The following is a 26151-nucleotide window of genomic DNA, read 5'->3' on the forward strand; positions in this document are numbered from 1 at the left end:
CGGCCTTTTTGTGTTTTAGCGCACTTTTCTTATTTTATTGTTTTCCTTTTCCTTTTAGGTTTCGGATTAGGTTTTATTTTGTCAGCCTATATAAAGGCTTGACCTCCACCTTATGTAAGGCAGTTATTGATTAATAAGAATTTCAGAGTTTATTCTCTTTCTTCCAATTTTCGTTAGTCGTGCGCGATTCAACGATAGTTGACGGTTTTAAGCTTTGTTCGTGCGCGAGCAAGTGTTTAGAACGAAAGTCTGTTTATTTCTGCTGCATCACAAAGTACCCGTGTTGGTGCCAATAGGCCAGTTTGCCTACAAGCGAACTGCCCTCCCCGTTACACTCTGCTCTTTGATCTTTAAATATCAATTGAGTTATCGATAAATTATAGTTGCATACATTGAGCTCCTAGTTAATAGCACAATTAGTTGTAACCATCAAACTCGATTTACCATTCGAAAGCAGGTTTTTATATATCTAATGTGGCTACAGAGAAACTATAAAAAAATAAATAAAAACTTACTTTTGGAATTGTAAAAAATGTAATTTTAGATACAAATGAAATAGTAATAGACTACGGATTTTTAACCGATTTTGATGTTCACATCTAAGTGTCTCGTTAACCAATGACTCACTATGTGCGATTTATGTGATCAGTGACTTAATGTGACAAATTGAAAGATCAGGATATGCTTTTTTTCCAATCTTATTTGGTTTACATTTCCAAGAGGCTTAATACGTCAAGAGCCCTCTGAATTTGACCCAAAAAATTGATTGGCACCATGAACTTATACTGTCTCGTTAGCCCTTGAACTTGTTTAAAATTACCTGTTGGGCCCTTAAACTTGCTTATAGTGTTCTGTTAGCCCCCTCAACTTGCTTGAAGTCATATACATTTAAATTTGTCAAAATCCAATCTAGTTCCATCACGTGGATCTAAGGAGTTAATCATGTCACTTTAAACAAGTTTAGGAGCTAGCAAGGGGTTAAATGCACCATTGGTCACTGAACTTACATGGTTGTCTCAAAATGGTCACTAAACTTACATGATGATGTAGGTGACATCTCAGCATAAGTCAACTTAGATCTCTGACCAAAACGACACATGACATCCACATGTCGGTTATTTTTATGAAAAAAAAATCTAAATTTTGTTTTTTTATCATAAAAATAACCGACACGTGATAGCCATATGATGCCTACGTACATGCCGTTGTTTCAGTCAGAGATTTCAGTTGACTCATGCAGACGTGCCACGTATGTCATGATTCTGATGCTTTTTAATCACTGAAATCGTCAGAGCGACCTAATTGAGACAAAATTGAAGTTGAGTGACCATTTTGAGACAACCATGTAAGTTCAGTGAGCAATGGTGCATTTAACTCGGCTAACACGACACTTTATAAGTTCAGAAGGCCAATCAACTTTTGTGGCCAAGTTCAGGAGGCTCTTAATATATTAAGCCTCGAAAAGAAGAGTTAATTACATCTATGATTCTCCAACTACCAGAAATAGAACTGAAATACAATAAATCTTAAATTCTTAACGAGAAATTTTTTGCACTTTATTTTTTATTTCACCTATGGTCTTTTAGTTTTGGAAACCAACAAACACATTCGCCGGTATAGGTCATCAAAATTTTGTTGCGAAGCTTTGATGGGAAAAAATTATTTTTCAATTTTTTCCATATGTCGAGTTTTGATGACATGTCATTCACATGGCATCTTCGGCTTTGGTGATTTTCAGGCAAAATGAACACGGGTGAGATCAAAGTTAAACGGTGATAACTTTCAAGTTAAGAATTTAAAACTTACGGAAAATCTGTTCCCTTAAAGGGACTAAAGGGAACAAAACACAAACGAAGCTCATAACTTTATTTCATAGGTACATGATGACAACCAGGGCTGTAAATGAGCCGACTCGTTCATGAGTGACTCGGTGGTCGGTTCGATAAAAGCTCGACTCGGCTCGATTTGTAAATGAGTCGCTCGTGAGGACGATTTATTGGCTCGGTTCGTAAATGAGCCGAGCTTGAGCAGGTCAAAACTCGGCTCAAAAGCTCGCGAGCAGTCTCGATTAGAACATGTGGCTGCCACATGTCATTATTTTTATGAAAAAAAACAAAATTTAGGTTTTCATAAAAATAACCAACATGTGGCTGCCACGTGTCGTTTCGGTTAGACATCTGAGTTAACTCATGCTCACGTGTCATCCATGATATCATTTCGATCCATTTTAACAATTGAAATCGCTGGAGTGACCTAATTGAGACAAAACTTAAAGTTGAGTGATTTTATTGAGACAAATTGAAGTTGAGTCACTATTTTGAGACAACCTGATAAACGGTGCATTTAACCCGATTCAAGACATACCTTAATAAATAAAAATGGTTGTATCTGAAATCTGAAGCCCTTATACAGGTTCATACAGGCCTAAAACATGACCATCAATGCATCGGATAGCTGCTACCTGATCGGAACAATTTGTATAACATATTAGAAATTGATGGAGTAAATTACATCAATGGTATCTGAATTTTACTCTAGTTCACACTTTGATACCTATATTATATTTTGTTCCAAAAATATATCTGAAGTAACGATAGCCGGACAATTTAGTATATTTTACCGGTCAATGGCTGATAATTGCGAGTTTGATGAGTAAATTACACTGATGGTACCTAAACTTTATCCTAATTCACACTTTGATACCTAGATTTCATTTTGTCTAAAAAATACACCTCAGGTAAAATGACTCAATATTTTAGTATATTTGACTGGTCAGTGATCGATGTCCAATGCGAGTTTGACCATTTTAAATTAAAAATTTATACCCATTATACACTCAATTAATATAAAATATTGTAATTTTATGTTAATTGAGTGTATAGTGAGTCCCAATGTTTAGTTCTAAATGGTCAAACTCACGTCACACGGTCACTAACCAGTCAAATGAACTAAAAATTTTAATCACCTTTACTTGAGTTATGTTTTTAGGATAAAATAAAATCCAAGTACCAAAGTGTAAATTATGATAAAGTTTAAGTACCATTGGTGTAATTAACTCATGAAACTCTTATTGACCGGTCATTAAGCAGTTAAAATATACTAAATTGTCTAGTCATCATTACTTCATGTATATTTTTAAAACAAAATGTAATCTGATACCAAAGTGTGAATAAGATAAAGTTCAGGTATGAGACTAGGATTTTTTTTCTTTTTTCTTTGAGAAATCTAGATATAATTTAAGGTTTATTACCTTTCCATGAATTTCATGTTTAATTGGACCGTCTAGCTCAGCACCTAAGGCCATAAGTTTTGTCACAGAAGTGTTAATATCAGCTACTGTAAATGATAGCATAGAAGAATACCCTTTCTGCACAACATGGTCACTATAAAAATGTGTTAGATCAAGCCGAGTTTAAGTCGTGTCATACACGACAATACAATTTACAGAGGCAACCTGACTACATGGTAATTACATACGTGGTGTACAACATTTATCTTATTTCATACTTTGGTGTATAACCTTCAATTTTGAACACAAAAGTGTACAATCTTTTGGTGACCTCCCACTAAAATGTACAACCGGTCAACACACCACGTCAGCAATTTGACCTCCATAAAAGTCAAAAGTTGACTGGTCTAAGGCAAAGTCAACGTGCAACGTTAACAATTTTGACTTTTATGGAGGTCAAATGCAATCCTAATAAAACCAATTCACAAATCAGACTCTGTTTAATAACTTAGTGGAGGTGGAGAGTTTGAATTTATGACTCCGTTTTTTACCTTGTTGTCAACTTGATAACGATGGAATGAAACTAGTTCGAGTTGATAATTTGATAAATAACAATAGAACTAGAGGAGGGTGAGTTTAGTAGTTAGTGTTGTGGAAGTTTTTGATGAACCGTGATGAAAATCCGGTTAGAAAAGATTATGTTATAATTTATATTTGCCTATTGATCCGTGATGAAAATCCGGCTCGAAATAGAGCCGATTCGATTCGTATCATCAAACATCACAATCCCCACAGAATTCAAGGGAAGCTGAATTAGAATTAGCCAAATTCACTCTTTCAAAGTTCTCCTATTACTTGAATCTCTAATAAAAGGCTAAATACATCATTTGCTCCCTGATTAACTCGCCTTTAAACTTTTAAAGTATCTCAAATAGTCCCCTTCAACTTGCACAAAATGTTCAGTTAACTCCCTGTATTTACGTAAAATGTAATCAATTGATCATTCGGTCGCAAAAAAGTAAGTTAATACATCTTAAAATGTTATTATATAATTCAAAAATATATTAAAAATGATTACTTGTTCAATTACGAAACTTGTCTTCTCTAATATTAGAACAGCATATCCCGATTTTGGTCGTTTTAGACACGTGCAATCAGTGGCGAATACATGATTGTTCGGTTAGGGGGGCGATTTTACATGTGGTATGTAAAAAAAAAAATTGTTAAATCGGTGTCTAATAGAAAAAAAATCGGATTTAGAGAGAACCTAATTTAGAAATTTAGATTTAAGAAAGGCCTAACATATTAAAAAAAAAAAAAAAACAATAGAAATTTGGATTTAACAAGACCTAATACACTAAAAAAATTAGAAATTTAAATGTATAGACGGCCTAACAGGCAAAAAAAAATTGAAATTTTATATTTAGAGATAACTTAACAGGACCGGGCCAATTTTGGGGTGCTAATATAGCATCCGATCTAAATTTCTTACAAACTGGAGAGCCAAAATCACTGCAACCTTAAATTTTGTGGAGACAGAGGGCCAAAATTACTCGTGGCCATGGTGATTCCGACGGCTGGAGGGGCCTGGGTCCCTTCATGTCTCCGCCCATGCATGCAATACATCTTCCGCATTTAACTTACTTTTTTGCAACCGAGTGATCAATTGATTACATTTTGTGCAAGTTCAGGCAGTAATCGAACATTTTATGCAAGTTGAGGAGGCTACATTTTGAAAGTTTAAGGGACCAATCAAACTTTTTATACAAGTTCGGAGGCAAACGATGTATTAAACCCTAATAAAAAATAAGTATAGTGTTCTTGTAGACATATCATCAAACAGAAAGAAGGCACTTAAAAAGAGAAGCAAAGATAGAGAATTACTTGGGAGATTGCATGAGCGTAAGCTTAAGTGGACCAGATTGAAGTTCAGCCCAGCGAAGAGTGCACACATTTACAGTCAAATCCAATCCTTCTGAGTAGAAACGAGCTGCTTTAGGCACGTCCTTATGTAGCTGTAATATCCACCTAAACGACGCCGCTGCCGCTGCCGCCGCCATCTCGTCCTATCTTTTCAACGAATGACCAGTCTCCTGCTCCTTCTCACAGAAGCCAGAATTGAAAAAACAAACAGTCGGAACTATTTGAAAAGCCGCTCAGAATTCAGAAAACCTTCACAATGACACGAATCATATTCAAATTCAAGCTCATTTTAACCTAATTCAGGCTCGATGCTCGGTTTTGAGAGTATTGATTTCTGGAGTTGAAGTTGGTTTGAAAAAATATATATCAAATCTAGGCATAAATCGATAAACCAGATTGAAAAATGGGGCAAAAACCCAAATCAGATATCAGAAATTACAATAATTTCTAGAATCGATTAAAGGAAACCCGACGAAAGGAAAGTGCAGAGATGTAGAACAACGGCCGGATCAATCTCCGAGATGGAAGAGGATCGCAAGACAAAGTGAGGAGATAGGAGAGACAGCGACGCCGGACAAGGAAATCAAGAAAACTATAGTAGAACGACGGCGTTTCTAAAAGGGGTTTGGGCACTTTTTAGATGAATTATTTCACAATTTCACAATGTTTGTCATTGAAATTTATTATTTCGAAAAAGTACAAAAAAAAATACAAACCTTGTAATTTGACAGATTTGTAAACACAGTTTTTGTGATTTAAAAGTTTACAGATAAGATAGTGTATTTTGTGAATTTTATAGTTAAAAAATATGAGTTAATTCTTCGGGCAAACAATATTTCTAGTTGTTAGCGATATTTTGTGAGTAACGCTAATTTTCAACTTTGTTACGTATGGTTAGGATGCGAGCGTGCCAGAGAAATTATTTCTCAATTAAAAATAGATGGTTAAGTTTATGGAATTGAGCGCCAAAACTTGAAAACTAAACGAGACGATTGGCGAGGGACGCAAGGATTGAAAAAGTCCTTCTTGGGTTTCTAGCGCCGTTATAAAAACTTTGCTAGATAAATTAATTTTATTTAAGCTAATGCGAGTAAATTAAAGACGGTAAAATAAAGAAATTAAATGTGCGATATTGACACGAGATTCGGTGAAAAATTGTAATTAATTTTATTCTTACATATGTTCAAAGTAAGAATAAAATTGATTACAATTGAAATATTTCTATACTAAACATAATTGGGATACGCGGAACAGTGATCCGAGCTCTCTTCGGGAGATGCTTGAGTTCCTCGAGGGTAGGGATGGCAACGGGTAGTGTACCCGCGAGTACCCGGCACTACCCGACCTTAATGGGACTACCCGTACCCTGTATAAAAGGGTATGGGACGGGTATTGGATCAAAATCATTACCCGTTAGGGTAATGGGACGGGTATGGGAATACCCCCTAGGGTACCCGGTACCCGTTATCCGTCATAAAAAAAAAATTATATTAATAAATATCATTGTTTTTTAGATGTAAGACATGAAATTTAAACCCCAATCATTTATTTTTCAACAATTGAGTGATACCACTAAGCTACTTTATTCTTATTAATTAATGTTCAATTTATTTAATTTTTAGATTGATGATTTATTAAATTTATAGTTTGTTAAATTTGTAATATTTTTATTTATTTATTGATTCTTAATGGGTAAGGGTACCCGCGGGTACCCGCGAATTAAATGGGAAGGGTATGGGATGCAAAAAGTATACCCGTTAGGGTAATGGGACGGGTACGGGTAATTAAAAAATAAAAGGGTAAGGGTTTGGGAATGGCATTACCCGCGGGTACCCTACCCGTTGCCATCCCTACTCGAGGGTCGTCTCTGTGCGGGGAGCGGTCCCTGGGAACACTCCGACGATCAAGATAGTTAGTTGCTCGAGAGTATTGATAATCTATTCAAGAGTATGTTACCCGATCCCCTTGCCTTGGTTGCCTCCTTCCTCTTTATAGTGAGTCCTCTTGGTCCTTTGAGGCCTCTCGCCCTTTAGCCTTTGGGCCCATGGGCCTATTGGGCCCTAAAAGATATTCCGAATCAGGTAGTCCCCCCCGGTCATGCATACCGACTATTGCATACGAGGTTTAGTTGGGAATCTGGGAGTCTTCTGTTCGCCTAGTGAGCGGGGGGTAAGCTTTGAGAATGCTGCTCGCTTCGTGAGAGAGAAACAGACCCTTCCAATTTTAGCATGCGCTTCTAGTTTTTAACGCAGAATTAATTGCTTGTACATTAATGCTTCTGTACGCGCCGTAAAGTATCATTGGATACCGTGTTCTGTCGGCGCCCCCGTTTGAGATATAAATATAGGAAAGAAGGCATTATTTCCTTTTGCAAATTCTCACTTGGTGTGTGTTCTTAGTCTACTTCTTTCTTTGAATTCCTTGCTTCCTTGCCGGGATTGCGGTCTGCGTTCCGTTGCTTGTCGGAATTTGCTGAGTACCGGGTTTGTCTGCGTGCGGCGGTCGTTTGAGGGAAGTTTCTCCTTGTTGTCGTGACGTCGTTTGAGGTCAGTCGTGCCTCTTTTTGATCTTTTCTCTTTCGTTGTTATTTCGTTTGTTTATCTTGGGAGGGAGAGTATGTTAGAGGGTTCTTCGCGGGGAGCCTTAAAACGACTGCCGCCAGTGACACCGGGTGACTTTACGCTTCGTGACGCTTCTCGAACGCGATCCGCGAAACGAAAAAGGCGAGTAGGGATGGAAGAGAAGAGTGGTGTCGCTATTGGAAAGAAAAAGAAAATCGTCGTAGTGCGTGCGGCGCCTAGCGTTGAGCGGCCGTTAGGAGGAGTTACCGTCGGCGTTCTTGAAGTGACTGTGGTTGTACCGGAGGGTGTGATTACCGAAGATCGACCCTTAGCCTTGATTTACGAAGAGATGCGTGAGAGAGTGTGGATGCGGTCGTCGGGTGTAACTAGTGTTGATGGTAAACGTTATGAGGGGAGACAACGTCCGAAGAGACCGGAGTCCTTTTCGGTGGATGATGCGTATAGTATCATAGTGGCCGCGGACTTAGCCGCCATCTCTGCAGTGTACCGATTAGGGCAGCCATATGAGTTGGTTGCGTTTGAAGAAGGTGATCGTGCTCATCATACGGGTGGAGCGAATGAGCTAGTGGTGTACGAGGAGCAGTTGGAGTCAGGGATGTGGCTACCTCTTCTTCCCTTTTTGTGGAGGTATTGAAGGAGTACGACTTGTGTCCTGGTCAGATCCATCCAAACGGGTGGAGGATGATGGTGGCGTTCTACTCGATATGCCGATCGGCTGGATATCGAGCTACTGGGCTGGTGTTTCGTGAGTTTTTTCGTCCGAACAAGGGACCCCGATCACAACATGTGACCTTCTCGCACCAAAAGTTCAAGGTTCCTAGCGGGTTGAAGGATAAGGTTCCCGAGTATAGGCATCGCTACTTCCTTGTGCGGAAGCTGGATGGCGATTTCCCTTTTCGGGTGTCATGGAATGGGGATCCCATGGATTCTAGTCGGTGGCTAAAACCGCGCCAGATGTTGCCATCTGAGGAGCATCTCGTGGAGTACTTAAAGGGGCTGTCGTTGGATAAAGAACGTAAGAAGGATGTGGATGAGCTCGTTGGTCATTTCCTTACCGCAGGGTATTACATCTGGAACCAGTGGCGAATGGCTCAGCTATCTGGCTGGTCGCCAGCAGATTTCGAGAAGTGGAAACGTGGGTACAACTTTTCAGCCGGAGAGCTAGCGGAGCTAGAGGCGATAACCGTGAATATCGCTGTCGTAGGTGAGGGGTCCGGGTTGTGGGTTTTATTTTGCATGTGTTTCGTGTGTTTGCTTGAAATATACTGATCGTGTTGCTCCTTATGTAGGTCCAGGTGATCCTCGCGTGAGTATGGATTTTGACCCGAATGAGGCGAAGGAAACTACGGAGGTGACAGCTGCTGAACCGGAAAAGGTCGAGAACCAGATTCAGGGGGTGCTTACTCGGAAGCGTAAGAAAGAGAAAGGCAAGTCAGTTGCTGGAATTGAAGGTGAAAAAATTTGCGTTGGGGATGATACTGTTGGGGCTAGGGATGCAACTGAGCCGAATCGAGACCGAACAGGAGCAGGCTCGGCTCGGCTCGAAAAGTGTGTAGATCGAGCTCGAAGCTCACCGAGCCTAGAATTTTAGAGCTCGGCTCGAGTTCGATATAAGTTAGGCTCGAGCTCGTCGAGCGGCTCATTTTAACTTTTTTTTTGAAAATCCTATCCAATTGAACTAGTTTGTTTCACGCACAACAAAATGGGTGGTTACCGGACAGAACTGAAAACAAATCAGGAACTAATAGTCCCCTGTTTTGAAAAAAAAAACTTACATCTGCCTGATAAATTATCAAGGCTTGCGTTGCATCCCTTGTTAGATTAATGCAATTTTTTCTGTTGATGTGGACCTTTATTTATAGCACCTATTCTTGGATTCGCTTGCCTTTACTTCCGATGTGGGACAAGTTTTTTCTCAAATTCCTATTAATACTTGGGACCTCCAAGCAAATGTTATCCGTACAAAAAAAAACTCTTTCATATACCTTTTAATCAGTTTTTTTTTATTCTTAACTTACTAATTATTATAAATTCTCAACTTGTTTCTTTTCTCTAATTATACCTTTTAAACGTTATTATATATTATAAGTTTTTAGTGTTAATATTTTGATGGCAAAAAGCATCCTGAGGCCCCTGATCTTTCATTGTTTGGTGCATTAAGCCCTCGATCTTTTATTTAGATACATTGAGCCCCTGATCTTTTACCATTTGGTGCATTAAGCCCTCGATCTTTCATTTAGACACATTGAGCCCTTGATCTTTCATATATGGGTGTATTAGGTCCTTCCATAAATCAATTAATATATAGGTTTATTAAGGGCATGTTTGGTGTGACAACAAATGATGTTCTAAAAATAACAAATTCTAAAATAAAAAATATATTATACAAATTAATAAAAATAATTTAAATAAAAAATAAAAAAATTTATTGAACACAATAAAACCTTGTTTTTCGATAATTATGTTCTAAAAATAAAAATAATGTTAGAAGCATATTTTATGGAAATAAGAAGGGTAATTTTATCAATAACAAGTAACTACAAAAAAAACTGTTCATGAAAAGAGCTTTTCGTGAAAAGCTCCAAAATGTTGCAGTGTCCAGAGAAAATGTGAAACGCTGCAGTTATATAAACCTAACCAAACATGCCCTTAATAAACCTATATATTAATTGATTTACGGAAGGGCCTATGACACCCATATATGAAAGATCAAGGGCTCAATGTGTCTAAATGAAAGATCGAGGGCTTAATGCACCAAATGGTGAAAGATCAGGGGCTTAATGTGTCTAAATAAAAGATCGAGGACTTAATGCACCAAACAATGAAAAATCAGGGGCCTCAGGATGCTTTTTGCCTATTTTGATTATATATAACTTATAAAATAATTTCAAATTAATTATATATATATCAATAGTATTTATTTATTAATTCATCCGTTCTGATTAATCTGAGTCATCCAGTCCGACTAAATGACTCTTGACCCAATCATAAATCTAATTTGATGGCTGAATCCGTTATGATAACATTGCTTAATTGTACCTAATCAATATTTTATTATTTAAAATCAGCCTTCTAATGAATGAATACCAAATTTAATCCAAAAAACAAGTATATCATACAATCTACAACAAATTTAAACAAAGTAATAAGATTAAACAAAGTTTTATATATATATATATATATATATAGGGGGTGAGATCAAGCGTGACAAGGTCTTAAGTTGTGACAATGAGCTTATTGTGTGACATAACAAAACTACGTCGTTTTGGCAATAAAATTCAAAAAAAAAAACACGCATCAATTCTCCTCTGTTCCTCACAGGAAAAACGCGCGAATCAAATATCTCAATTCTACTATGTTCCTCACAGGAAAAATGCGATTTTATTCTCACAATTATCAATCGATTTCAAATCTGTATTCAGATTAAACTCTGAGTTTCTTCTCCGATGAATTATCGTTCGATTTTCCACTCTGAACATTACTGATCGATTCTCTTCACATCAACATTATCGATCGATTTCTCAACTGCATTCATATAATTCAATCTGAATATGGAATACGAACACCAAAATATGGAATCTGAAGACAACAATCAGTGCAATATGGAAGACAACACAACATCATCTCCAGGTATTTTGCTAATATCTGACACTTTACATTTTTTTTTATAATAGATTTATATTAAATTTAGACGATATATATGGATTTCTTGATAATAATTGATCTAAACTTATTCTCAGAATTGATAATATATTTCTTATACTAATTATTAACAAAATCTGTACTGTAAATTCTAACAAATTGTAATTGTTATTCCATGTAAATATATTATTGGTTCCATAATAATATATTAGTTGTTCAAAATAGATATACTAATTGTTCCGAACTAATGTACCATTTGTTCAAAGTACATATTTGTCCTAATCTCAACTCTCTTACATGTTTTGTAGATTTGCTTTCGCCTACTTACTCTTCTACTGCAATTGTACCTTATAATTTCTTGATAATAATTGATCTAAACTTATTCTCAGATTTGATAATAGATTTCTTATACTAATTATTAACAAAAACTGTACTGTAAATTCTAACAAATTGAAATTGTTATTCCATGTGAATATATTATTGGTTCCATAATAATATATTAGTTGTTCAAAATAGATATGCTAATTGTTCCGAACTAATGTACCATTTGTTCAAAGTACATATTTGTCCTAATCTCAACTCTCTTACCTGTTTTGTAGATTTGCTTTCGCCTACTTACTCTTCTACTGCAATTGTACCTTACACACCAGAAGTAATCACAAGACTCAGCCCTAATGGAACAAAAATATGGATTCCTAATTGTTCAAATGAGTTAAAACCTGCTCTTGGAATGATATTTGAGAATTATAATGAAGCACAAGAATTCTACAAATCATATGCATGTGCTGGTGGATTTAATAGTAGGATATCAACTTCAAGAAAGAAACAAGGTGTTATAAAAGAACAATTTTTTGTTTGCAATAAAGAAGGTTACAAATATCACAAAAGAAAAGCAACATCCAGTGATATAAAAACCAGCAAAAGGACACTCAGTCGCGTAGGATGCAGTGCTAAAATGATTATCAAACTTTCCGACAATGCAAACTATGAAGTGACACGGTTTAAAGAAGAACATAATCATCTTCTATACACTCCAGGATGTGTACAATATCAAAAAGAGGGCAGGAACATGAACCTTCTACACAAAAAGATGGTAGTTAATAATGCAAAGGTAAAAAATCTTCTTCATAATACTTATGCATTATAAATAATGTATTCTGTTTATTTATAGAATTTTACTCATTTGATCTTAAAATAAATAAATTCTGATTTGGTTAAACAGATGAACGTTGGTCCTCTCAGAACTTATAGGCAAGCAAAGGAACTTTATGGAGGATATGAAAATATTGGTGCATCGAATATAGATTTTAAGAACTTCCAGAGAGACTTGAAAGCATATATTAAGGATTCAGATGCACAAATGTTTGTAGATAATTTTCAAAAAAAAGGAGTTATGGAGTGCATTATTTTTTGAATTTGAAGTAGATCAAGAAGGCAGACTATGTAGAGCTTTATGGGCAGACCCTGTATGTATCAAAAACTACGCTCTTTATGGTGATATGGTCTCATTTGACACCACATATAGCACAAACAGGTACTACATAATAATCTTTGGCATAAAATTATTGCTTTCTGCCATTCATATACTGATTATGAAACACAAAAATTCTGTCATGTTCTTCAAACAGAAAACTTATTTTTATGTTACAATGTACAGGTATAATATGATATTTGGACCATTTACTGGGGTTGACAACCACAAAAAATGTATTACATTTGCATCTTGTTTCGTGGCTAACGAAGATATTGCATCATTTGAGTGGGTTTTTAAAACATTTCTGAAAGCAATGGACAACAATGAGCCGACTTGCTTGATAACAGACCAAGATCCAGCAATGATAGTTGCAATAAAAAATGTTTTCAAAAAAACAGAACACAGATTTTGCATGTGGCACATTATGAAGAAGATGTCAGACAAAATAGGTATGAAAAATAATTCTATGCTATTTATGTTCAATTGTCCAATTCAATAAATACAATGTTCCAAAATAATACATGTGTTGTTCCATACGAATACATAAAATGTTCCACAATTTTATATGTGTTGTTCAATACGCATAAATTAATTTTATTCTACCCTGTTTTCTAACAAATACAGGAAGACAAATAATACAAGAAACAGATTTTATCACAAAGATAAATTCTTGCGTATGGAGTGTAGAGTTGGAACCAGAAGAGTTTGAACAAAAATGGATGGAAATCATTTCGGAATTCAATTTACAAGAACATGGATGGCTAAAACACATGTATGATATAAGATCAACATGGATTCCTGCTTATTTCAGAGACTCATTCCTAGTGGGCTTAATGAGAACAACATCAAGGTCAGAAAGTGAAAATCACTTCTTCACTTCTTTCACAAAAAGTCATTTAACTCTAATTGAATTCCTCCTCCGGTTTGAGGGTGCAATGGAAGCACAAAGACATGCACAAGGAAAAAATGACAATGATTCTAAACACTCAATACCTATGACTCAAACACCAATTCCTATTGAAAAACATGCATCAGAAGTATTTACAAAAACAATATTCTACGAATTTCAAAAAGAAGTTATAGATGCTTCATTTAAATGTGGCGTTGATGATATACAGAAACAGCCTGACAAATGCATAATCACTGTAAGGGAAAAAGGTAAAAAAAACAACATATCAGGTTGTTTATAATACAGAAAACAGTGACACAACATGTTTATGCAAGATGTTCAATAGAGCAGGAATTCCCTGTAGACATATGGTTCTCGTATGGAAGGATAAAATGCTGAAAAAAATTCCTGACCAGTATGTGCTAAACAGATGGAAAATATTACAAGAGATAACATTGCAAAATAATGTTATAGAAGAATGTGCCCGAACAATGGGAAAGAAAATAATGCTGAATAACTTATGGAGTGAGATTCACATGACTGTGTGTTTGGCTGAAGGGGATGAAGAGGAACTCAATAATCTCACAAGAAACATTCAATCATTGAGGACAGAGCTGGAAGCAAAGAAAAGAAAGAACATGAACAATTCAACTAAAATTCAAAACATAGAGATGTTGGTTGGAACAAGTCGGCCCTCTGAAGTTCTAATCAAAGAACCGAAAATTTCTAAAAACAAAGGAACTGGAATTCAGCTTACAAACAGTGAGAAAAGATTGAAGGGAGAAAAAGAGAAAGCAATTGAACAATCACAGAAAAAACAAAGGATGTGCAAAGGATGTCACCAATTGTGCAACCACGACATTAGAAACTGCCCTGAAAAAACAAAGAGATAAGGTAAAAATCCTATGTCTAAACTCTGTTTCCTCTAACAGTATATTTTTGTTATTACCAGACTTGTAAAGCTGTGATTTTTTTTGAAACAACTTGTTATTATAAGTCTTGATAATTACTTAGAATAATTACTGAATGCTGTAGAACAACATGTTCCATATAAATATATCATTTGTTTATAATTAATATATGATTTGTTCCATATAAAAACGTTTATGCCCCTTCAGCTTCACCATGATTCAATCAACATCTTAAAAAGTTCATCAGCAATGTCACTACCTGTATGTTAATTTAGTGTAAACTGAAATCCATTTCCTTTTCTCACTACCTGTTGATATCACTATCTCCATATCAACAATGACCTTAAAAAGTTCATCAACAATATCAACAATATATAGAACTATAAAAAACATAAAAACAAAATATATCATTAAATAAAAAAAAATACAGACATAAAAATAAAAAACATAAAAATAAAAACAAAATGTTCACAATTAAAAATAAAACATTACAAATAATGATTATCAGGGCCCATAACATCATTGTTATATTTCTTAATCTGGTTCTCCAGATTCATCTTCACTTCCTGCAGCTCCTCCTTCAACTCCTCCTTCTCCTCCACTCCTTTCTCAACAACACTAGAACTACCTTCACTCCTCGGACCATATCCAGGTATTCCTCGATCCACTAACTCTGTCCCTCATTCATTACCCTCGCATATCCCTGTGGAACCCATGGTTGGCCACACAAACTCTATTGTTAAGGATGACCATACAAATCTGGCTCCGTCAGTTGCAAATTTGTCTTTCGAAGATCAGAAGTATACGGCATTGGAACCGCGAACTGAAAACAGCGGTACTACCGCATCAGACAGTCCGGCAACTATCAGTGCGGCAACACATCATCGTGATGACGTGATGGGGGTCTCACGGACTGATCCAACCAGCACCAGCCGACACGCCTCGCCGTCTGGCGTCTCGACAGCGGAAAACTGTCATGATACGGCACAAGAGCAGTGCGCGGATCCAAGAGCAGAAAATTCTCAACTTATCGAACAAGAGAACATTGCAACTGCCCTAATGGTGCCTGTGCGAACGCCATCACCGCATGCACCGTCTGCAAACATTGAATCCGACGCTGCAAGACGCCACACAATGCAACTTCGGCAAACAACGCTGCACTCTCGCGGTAAATTCGCGGCACTACTTGCAACACATGAAAATGGAGTGATCAATCCTACGTGTTTTAGCAAAGCGAACAAATTACCTGAATGGAGACAAGCTATGTCCGAAGAAATAAAAGCCCTACTTGACAACGGAACTTGGAAATTGGTCCCACGGCCCCAAGGAAGACATATCATTACATCTCGCTGGCTCTTCCGCACAAAGAGACAGTCGGATGGATCCATTGACAGATACAAAGCGCGACTAGTGGCACGAGGATTCACTCAAAAATCTGGCATTGATTACAAAGAAACGTTCAGTCCGGTGGTAAAGGCAACCACCATACGCACAGTTTTGGCCATTGCTGCGTCCAAACGGTGGTTCATTAATCAGCTTGACGTGTCGAATGTGTTTCTCCACGGAAATCTCACTGAAACAATCTATATGGAACAACCGCAAGGGTTTCGTGATCCAGATCAAGCTGACCATGTGTGCTTACTTCAGAAGAGCTTATACGGGTTAAAACAGGCTCCGCGAGAATGGTTCACTCGACTACGAAACTTCCTTGTCTTTCTTGGATTCAAAATGTCATTGGCTGACAACTCCCTCTTTGTTCACACAAATGGACAAATTCAAACATACATCTTATGTTATGTGGATGATATCCTTATCACAGGTAATTCACCAGCTCACATTGTCCGTATAATCTCTTCCATTGAAACTGAATTTCCTATTCGCAATCTGGGACGTGCGGAATATTTCTTGGGCATTGAGATTCAGTATTCAAAAGATGGAATTCACCTGTGTCAAGCAAAATATGCGGCTGACATTCTTGATCGTGTCAACATGGCGGATGCCAAGCCAATCACGACACCCATGAGCACCACTCCCACATTATCAAAAAGCCTTGGCACTCCGCTTGCATCAGGAGATGAATATCGGAGCATTGTGGGAGCTCTTCAATACCTTCTTCTCACTCGCCCTGACATTGCATTCGCAGTCAACAAGCTTTGTCAGTTTCTTCACTGTCCCACGGATGAACACTGGAAGAGTGTAAAGCGGGTACTCCGGTATCTTCAAGGAACTCTTGAATATGGCATACTTATGTCACCCAAACATATTTCGCATATGCATTGCTACTCGGACAGTGATTGGGGAGGATGCCCGGATGACAGACGATCAACAGGAGCTTTCTGTGTCTACATTAGGAATAGCATTGTGTCGTGGCAAACAAGAAAACAACCCACCATTGCAAGATCGTCCACTGAAAGTGAGTACAAAGCAGTTGCAAATGCAGCAGCGGAATTACTCTGGCTAAAGTCATTGCTGAAAGATCTGGGATTTCACATCCCACCCCCCGTTCAACTATGGTGTGACAATGTAGGTGCCATTTACCTCACTTCAAATCCTGTATTTCATGCTCGCACAAAACACATTGAGCTGGATTATCACTTTGTTCGTGAACAAGTCACAAATGGCTTTCTCAATGTCAGATTCATTCCTACTGATGATCAAGTAGCAGACGTTTTAACCAAGCCGCTACCTAGTCTACGCTTCACACAGCTACGCTCCAGACTGTTGGTTTCTCCACGGCATCGGCTTGAAGGGGGGTGTTAGAGATAATATTAGTATTATCTCTACAGACAATTATCCGCTCACTAAATAGAATTGTAATCTATTCACAAGTCTATTGAGTGTGCAGAGATAAGATTCTAGTCTATCTAGAATTAGGTCTTAGAGTTGTATTTAAACTATACAACTAATTAGGGTTTAGCAAAACCTAATTACTATAGATTCATATGTCTGTAATATAAATACAAGAGATCAATACGAACCCTAATTAAGGGAATTAATTCATTCAATCTCTCTCTCTCTCTCATTCGACTCTCTCTCTCTCTCTCTCACTCATCAACATCGAATCCTTCTAACAACTATGACCAACTTTAACATCATGCCAAAGTGATTGAAATTGCCTCAAACTGATTGAAGTCAAGTATAACTAACTGAAAACTATTCTCTAAAATTGAATGAAATGTTTAACCAATTTTAAGTTCATCTAGAAGTAACATAAAGTGACAGAAAGTCACTAGAAGTGACTTCAAACAAGTTCAAATGCATGCATTAACATAAAATACCCTTATTTACACTGTTTTCAAATTGTATTTCATTAGTACCTTGTACAAAAAAACATATAAATACTATTCAATCAAATCTCTAAAACTAAATAACAATTTAGCATATTTATCTTTGCTCTCATATTTTTCAAATCACTTGACATACTTATAATGGTAGAATAAAGTTGTTAACTTTGTCTTATGCATATTTGAATCAATAGACTTTAGAATATCTCTCTACTCAACAAGATATTCAACAAAAACGCACGTAAGAAAATAAAAAAAAATGTTAAAGTTTGTGGAAACTTATGACCAATATATACATATTACTTTAACCAAATATTTAATTTAATTTTTATTAATTTTTATTAATTTGTGATATTGTTTTTTGAATAATTTATCTCAACAATTTATTTATTACTCTTATAAAAAAAAGAAAAAAAGTTGTAGAACTACTTTTTCTTTGGTGAAAGTATTGGATGTATATCTAAATGGAAAAAATGCAGGTAAGAATTCATTTATGTGGATTGGACCCATACCAAGGGTGAATATCATGGACCCGGAACATATAAAAGAAGTATTTATGAAGATCCATGTAATGCAAAAGGTGAAGACAAATCCATTATTTAATAAGTTGTTAGCACCGGGACTTGCAAGTTATGAAGGAGACACGTGGGCTAAACATAGAAAGATTATCAATCCAGCATTTCATCAAGACAAGTTAAAGGTATAGTCATTTCTTTATATAAATAAATTTTACATGAACTAATATATATTCTTCAGTTTTAATTTTCAAATGTTTGATTAATCTTACAGCTCATGTTACCTCAAATTTATGAAAGCTGTAATATGATGATTGAAAACTGGAACAAATTGGTGTCCGAAAAGGAGTCATGTGAGATAGATGTTTGGCCATATCTTCAGAACTTGTCATGTGATGTTATTTCTAGATCTGCATTTGGAAGCAATTATGAAGAAGGAAAACTAATATTTGATCTCCTTAAAGAGCTAGTCCAACTCCTTATGCAAATGGCACAATCCGTTTATATACCTGGTTGGAGGTAATTACTATTTCACTATTAATTAATTTTGTAGCAATTTGGCCCAAAAAACTGACTTGTCTCCTGATTTTATAAAGTGTCCTATTAGTCCCCTCTAAACTTGCTTAAATGATTTATTAGTCATCTGAATTTGTTTAAAGTGATATTTTGGTCCCGTGAACTTGCTTAAAGTAATAAACATTTTGATTTGTCCAAACCTTCCCTTGCTCTTCTACGTAAATTTAGGGGATCAATCATACCAGTTTAAGCAAGTTTAGAAAGCTAACGAGACACTATATAAATTTGGATGGCCATTCAATTTTTTGGACCTAGTTTAAGAGCTCCAAATATATTAAATCATTTTGTAACCGCTCACATACTTTCACTTTAATGCTTTCACATACTTTCACTTTATTTCACTTCAGTTTGATAGGCATCATTCTCCAATAGCCTCCTCTGAAGATGAAACACACGAGAAAAGTTTCATCTTGCCTAATAATTTAGTCATTTGAGCTCTAATTAGTGGGTTAGTCAATAATTTAGCCACTTCATCAAACTTACGGTGAAGGTCTTGCTAGTAGTTGAGAGTATACCTATGACTAAGGAGGTTATGGGTTCAAATCATATAGGTGGGGGGTTTTCTTTCTAATTTAATGTGATTTTTTTTATAAAAGAAACTAGTGACAAATCACCTTAATTCAGGCTTCATATGTCTCTGCTTAACTGAAAAATGAGAGGGCCATTGCTTTTTTCGTGCCTTTGCTCCACCTCCTTCCAAAGATCTCTCGATGAAGATGCAAATAGAAACACACCTACTAATTCTTTAGTTAAAGCATTAATTATCCAAGAAGATATGAAATCGTGTGTTTCTTTCCACATCAAGCGCTCCTCTGAACCAAATTCCTTAGGTTCTCCATCCTTAAGAATGAAATTTGCCTTATACTTTATGCTTAATGCAAGAAGAAGCGATCTCCTCCATGGAATGTAATTTCTACAATTTAACAAAGTGCTTACAAGAACTAAACTAGGATTATCATCTGTTAGCAGCATTTTGATTAGTAGGCATACCTCTTCTTCCTTGAGTGAAGTTTCGATCTTTTGAATTTCGATTTTTGCATTGTGCTCACGATTGCGATTAGAGTTGAGATTTAAACTTTGATCTTGTTCTTCCTCTTACTCACTCGATATTCTTCCTTCTCCAGCTTGTAAAACTTCAACATACAATTTCTTCCTTTCTTTCATTATCTTCTTTAACAACTTTTCATGAGAAATTTGTTTTGCAATTCATTAATGGATCTCTCCATATCTCTCCGCCACCATGATAAAAACGTTGAAGTTAAACAAACAAATGAAGTAAAACAGATTCTTCTTATTGAATTTAATAGAGGATACAATGTATATATATATATATATATATATATATATATATATATATATATATATATATATATATATATATATATAAGATGATGTTGTATTCTAACTAACTCCATAATAATTCAACAAACTTCTTCTATATGTCCTTTATCTTATACGTATCGATTACTACCAAACAAAATCCTATCTATGCTTCTTGAATACATCACTCAATGCTATGTTTCACACACTTTCACGTTCTTTCACTTTAATGCTTTCACATACTTTCACTTCAGTCTAATAGCCATCATTCTCTAACAATATTTAACTTAAAATTATTTATATAAAAATTATTTTATATACTCTACAAATATAGTTTTGTTACCGTTTTTATAAAATTTTCATAAAAAGAATTATATATATGTTGAAAAAACTTAATATCATTAAATTCAATACTTTATTTTTTGTATTTAATAATTCAACATTTACAATTATTAAACATTTTTATTTGTTTTTTTAGTACAAGATTTTCTGTTTTATAAAAGAGCACCTTATATCATTTAATAGTTTTAGCATATATAATATAACACTTAAAATTTATTACTTAATTTTTCATCACTTTATTTTCAATTTTATCAAATGTGCCTTGAATTAAATGCTCGTAACTGCAACTTCAAAGAAGTTCGCCAGATGGAAACTTTGTTGATAAATTAACCCTGCATAATTACCTATTAGGTTTAGAGCTCAATTTCTAGTGATCTTGTGTTCGAGTCCTAGTATATGTAGAATACTTTAATCGAAAAATTTATTTCTATATATATATATATATATATATATATATATATATATATATATATATATAAGTCTGATCCACTCAATTAACGGATTCACCATTAAGAAAAAATATGCATATTTCATTATGGTAAATTAATGGTCGTTGGGTTTATAATAATATTGTATTATGTGTAGGTTTTTGCCAACTAAGAGTAACAAAAGGATGAAAGAAATTGATAGAGAAATAAAAGCTTCACTTGGAAGTATCATCAAGAAACGTGAGAAGGCAATGAAAAGAGGTGAAGGCATGAAAGATGACTTATTAGGGTTACTTATGGAATCAAACTTGAAAGAAATTGAGGAAAAAGGAAGTGACAAGAATATGGGATTGAGCATTAATGATGTAATGGATGAGTGTAGACTTTTTTATTTCGCTGGACAAGAGACTACTTCTTCTTTGCTTGTTTGGACCATGATTTTGCTTAGCAAGTATCCAAATTGGCAAAAAACTGCTAGAGACGAGGTTCTACAAGCTTTTGGTAAAACAAGGCCAGACTTTGAAGGGTTGAGCCATCTTAAACATGTAAGTATGATCTTGTATGAAGTTCTAAGACTTTATCCACCAGGAAGTATGGTTAATAGAACGGTAGTTGGTAAAGAAATAAGGATTGGGAATATGGTATTACCAGAAGGGGTACAAGTATGCTTGCCAATAATTTTAATACATCAAGATGGTGAAATATGGGGAGATGATGCATGTGAATTCAAACCAGAAAGATTTTCTGGAGGAATTTCAAAGGCAGCTAAGCATCAAGGTGCATATCTTCCTTTTGCATTGGGTCCTAGAATATGTGTTGGCCAAAATTTTGCCTTAATAGAAGCAAAGATGGCTTTGGCATTAATCCTACAAAACTTCACTTTCCACCTTTCTCCATCATACTCTCATGCTCCTTACTCAATTGCAACCCTTCGCCCCCAACATGGTGCTCCTTTGATTTTACATAAGCTCTAGCTCTACTTACCCTATTTCAAATCAACAACTCTTGCTTTTTACAAAAACAATATGTGTTTGTTCTACATGGGTGTTTCATAGTTACATGTAATGTAATTAATGACGGTTTATATTTTATATTTGACTTTGAATATGAAATTAATGTCGAAAAAGAAAATTACTAGTATGACACCTTTTTACCATTTTCATAACTTTATTTTTTAAGACCTATTTTACATTAGTTACTTTTTAATTTCAACCGATTGTCCATGGTTGAATAAAATAGAGTTGTGATTCTGATCTAACTCAATGTGAAAACAACTTATTCATTCTACAACTAGAGTGACCATTTTTTAGTCCATTCTAACTCAATCTAAAATATCGTGTCTTAATCGTCGAGTTAATATCGATTTCGTATCATGTTTACGATCATGTATAATTTTATTACTTATATTAATTGTAACATTAAAAATATAGGAGGATATATTAATATTTTTAAATATTTATGTCATTTTTTTTATTAACATCTTAATACTTACCATCCAAAAGTTTGACATATATAAAATATATATATATATATATATATAACAAACCCTTAACCCACTGTGAGTACAAATTTATGGTTATGGTGATGTAAGTGGTTTTATCCGACGAATGGAGAAGCACAATCGGGATTTGCAATGCCAAAACGAAGAAGATTCTAAAAATCTCTAAATAACAGATCCAAAAGCAAACTAAAATAAATGCAAGGAGCATTTTTGTAATTTCTAAAAATTATGTAAGGAGCATTTTTGTAATTGTTTAAAAAATGTCGATACATATTGAAATGTAGAGGAACCACCACAACTTCGTACGGGAGAGGACTCCCTCTCCTGGAGGAGGTGGGGCCTCTCTAAGGAGGCATATGCCTCCTCGGTCAGGCCACTAATTGAAGCACGGGCCTAACCTAAATTTTCCTTCTGGCACTCCTATTAATAGGAGTCTCTATTTTCCATTGGGAGGGGATTGAAGAATGAAAGGAAGCGAGAGTAGGGATGTAAACGGGGCGGGACGGAGAATGCATTTCTCATCTCCATCCCCGACTAGTTGAGAATTCATCATCCCCATCCTCACGAGCTAAATGGGGACAAACTGGTCCTCATCCCCATCCCCATGGGGATTCCCATTCTTCATTTACAGATGTTCCAAAAATGTTATTCACATTCCTCATTCCCTATTCACCGCGGGGAATCACCATTTATGTTTAAAAAATCAGTAAAGGCAAAAACGTTTAAGAAACAGTGGTTAATAATACCAAATATTAACAACCATTCTCAAAATTTTCAAATTAAAAAAAACTAAAAATGGAAAACAACCAATCACCTAATTAAAATGTACTTAAAATCATCCAAAAATATCAATTATCACGGAGAATAATCGGGGAACCCCATTGGGGATTAACGGGGTGGGACGAGAATCCCCACGGGCGGGGATACCTTTCCCCATCCCCGCCCTATCCCCATCACGGGGGATAAAATTATCCCCATCCCCGTCCCATGGGGATCCTTATCAGGGATTCCTCGTCCCCGTCGGGGCGGGTCACCGATGGGGACAGGAAATCTCCGCCCCATTTGTATCCCTAAGTGAGAGAGAAGATATCATTAGTAAAATTTATTATTATTATTTATCTATAATTTATCATTATCTATAAATTAGATAAAAGTCAAGAAATTGTAGTTTATTAAAGTATACATCGTTTAATAAAAAGATAAAATTAAAGTATGCATCCATATTTGAAAATTAGGAATTGCATCTTTTTTCCCTTCAATTATTAATGGACAAAACTAGATTTATGGGATAGGCTTTATAATTAATTGTAGAGTTAAGGTGCAAAAATACCCCTAACGTTTTGGATCAGGAGCAATTTTACCCCTAGTGTCTAAAATAGTGCAATTCATGACCGAGAAAATAGTTTGATGAATTATTTCTCAAATTTACCCAATTTATCAATGTTAGAGATAAAATTGCACCATTTTAGACGTTAGGGGTAAAATTACTCTTGACCCAAAACGTTAGGGGTATTTTTTGCACCTTTACCCTTAATTGTAATAAAAAGTTAAGAATTTGTATTCATATGAAAAATTGTATTTAATTTCATAGGCTTTAAATTGTATGTAAATTTGCGTTTGTATGTAATTTGTATTTTTAATTTAAATTAGACTCATTTTTATTTATATTTTATAGGTTTTTATCGAGTCGAGATTTTATCGAGTCAAGCTTTTATTTGATATTCAATTTAGTTTTATTTTTAATAATCAATCAAACCTTTTTTTTGTACTTTTCTTTTTTTTAATAAACTAATTTAATTTAACTTTTTTAATAGTCACTCTGACCAATTCTGACAAATAAAATTATAGAAATGGTCACCTAACAACCAAATTGAAAAGAACTTATTTTTACGTACAGTCTTGATCACATGCACCTTAATGAGCAAGTAAAATTTGCTCATTCACCGTTAGATATAGGCTTATTAGAATTTTAAGATGGAGATTCAAACATATGATGACTTCAAAAAAAATAATAAAATAATAAAATTAGCTATTAGTGTAAAAAGATGAATTTAAAAAGTATATATTTTTTAATCTCTTATGAGAACCATATTCTACACAAAAGTCAACATAAAATAACTAGTATTAGACGACCATATTATACGTAAAAATCAACATAAAATAACTAGTATTAGGCCTTGTTTGATAAACCACTTAATTGCTTAAATTAAAATATTAAACACTTATTTAATTTAAGTACATTTGATAAAGGTTGTTTCTGTACCACTTAAATTAGTTAATTAAGTTAAAAACCACTTATTTTGATAAGTCAAAATATTTAACTTAACATTTTAAGTTAAATATTATGAACTAATATTTTTATAAAAATTAAATCATTCAATATTTTCAGCACTTATAATATTCAGCACTTAAAATTCAGTACTTAATTTTTCAGCACTTAATTTTCAGTTTTATCAAACAGCACCTTAGATGACCGTATTATACATGAAAGTCAATGCAAAATAATCAGAACGAATACATAAAAACAATGTGAAATGACCAAAATGAATATGTAAAAAGTGTGAAATGAGCGGAATGAATTTTTTGAAATAACAAAGAAATTTTAATTATTTTGTCAAAAGAAAAAGAAATAAAGTTTAACGACCTTTATGTCACAATCTTGATACAATTTACAATCTTCTTGTATTTATAAGTTATTCATATCTGGTAAGAACCATTTTATCCTTGAAAACGATTATCAAATAGGACATGTATAAGGCAACTCTTACGTATAACCTATAAATCAAACTTATGAAACATTCAAAATGTGCCTTCTTAGCCAATACAACCACAGCTTAACTTATACGATATTCAACAATCGAAACTACTTGTAGTCCTGAACGGATGAAATCTTCTTATGAAATCTCCGGGACTCCAAACGAGGTCTTAGAAGAAAGTAGTACTACTATTATATTTTTTTTACTATCATGTGAAAACCATATTATGGTGAATGGCCTAAGACAGATTTTATAAACCTAGATTTAATGTCGAATGGTCAAATTCATTTGGTCATTAAGGTCTATGTGAACATTGCTATAATTTTCATACATTAATCTTCTATAATTTAGAGTAGTTCGAGTAAGAGACTATTCTGGTTGTCGATTCTGTGTTGTGTTGTGGGACGGTGTCTCGTATTAAAATAAAGTGAATTACAAGTGTGTTATGTATAAAGTAAAGAAGGGATATAGAATTGAATCATGAACTTGGTTCTCCGTTATTGAAATTTATTTCATTATATTTCAAGCGATAAGGTGCAAAAATATTCCTAAAGTGTACAACCAAAAGCAGTTTTACTGATAACGTCTAAAATAGTGCAATTTTACCTCTAACAATGGTAACCAAGAGCAATTTTACTCCTAACGTTGAGAAATTGAATCAATTTGAGAAATAATTCATTAAACTATTTTCTTAGTCATGAATCTTGTCATCTGCACTTCAAATGTGCACCATTTTATCACTATTTAGTAACTGATCACAAACATATTAAGACGTGAAA

At 34.8% G+C, this 26151-nt stretch overlaps 2 protein-coding genes across 2 annotated transcripts; one reads left to right on the plus strand and one right to left on the minus strand.

The window, feature by feature from the left end:
* Positions 1 to 2265: 2265 nt before the first annotated feature.
* LOC136202125 (uncharacterized) lies at positions 2266 to 5782 on the minus strand. The gene is made up of 3 exons (XM_065992614.1): positions 5114 to 5782; positions 3251 to 3383; positions 2266 to 2461 (listed from the first exon to the last, which is right to left on the minus strand). Exons 1-3 carry the CDS (start codon positions 5287 to 5289, stop codon positions 2405 to 2407), a joined length of 366 nt encoding a protein of 121 aa, XP_065848686.1. The 5' UTR covers positions 5290 to 5782; the 3' UTR covers positions 2266 to 2404.
* A 12532-nt stretch (positions 5783 to 18314) lies between these two features.
* Positions 18315 to 22104, plus strand: LOC136203057 (cytochrome P450 72A397-like). The gene is made up of 3 exons (XM_065994095.1): positions 18315 to 18634; positions 18724 to 18968; positions 21273 to 22104. The coding sequence occupies exons 1-3, from the start codon at positions 18428 to 18430 to the stop codon at positions 22087 to 22089; spliced, it is 1269 nt and encodes a 422-aa protein (XP_065850167.1). The 5' UTR covers positions 18315 to 18427; the 3' UTR covers positions 22090 to 22104.
* Positions 22105 to 26151: the final 4047 nt, after the last annotated feature.

This window comes from Euphorbia lathyris, chromosome 8, assembly GCF_963576675.1.
Source record: "Euphorbia lathyris chromosome 8, ddEupLath1.1, whole genome shotgun sequence".
Taxonomy (NCBI): Eukaryota; Viridiplantae; Streptophyta; class Magnoliopsida; order Malpighiales; family Euphorbiaceae; genus Euphorbia; species Euphorbia lathyris.

Excerpts from the sequence above, each read along its gene's own strand:
- LOC136203057 (XM_065994095.1), top strand. The coding sequence starts at position 18,428 with ATGTGGATTGGACCCATACCAAGGGTGAATATCATGGACCCGGAACAT. Across the intron at positions 18,635-18,723 it reads TTCATCAAGACAAGTTAAAG|CTCATGTTACCTCAAATTTA; the intron begins GTATAGTCATTT and ends TTAATCTTACAG. Across the intron at positions 18,969-21,272 it reads GTTTATATACCTGGTTGGAG|GTTTTTGCCAACTAAGAGTA; the intron begins GTAATTACTATT and ends TATTATGTGTAG.
- LOC136202125 (XM_065992614.1), bottom strand. The coding sequence starts at position 5,289 with ATGGCGGCGGCAGCGGCAGCGGCGTCGTTTAGGTGGATATTACAGCTA. Across the intron at positions 3,384-5,113 it reads ACGCTCATGCAATCTCCCAA|TGACCATGTTGTGCAGAAAG; the intron begins GTAATTCTCTAT and ends ACATTTTTATAG. Across the intron at positions 2,462-3,250 it reads AACATGAAATTCATGGAAAG|GTAGCAGCTATCCGATGCAT; the intron begins GTAATAAACCTT and ends TGTTCCGATCAG.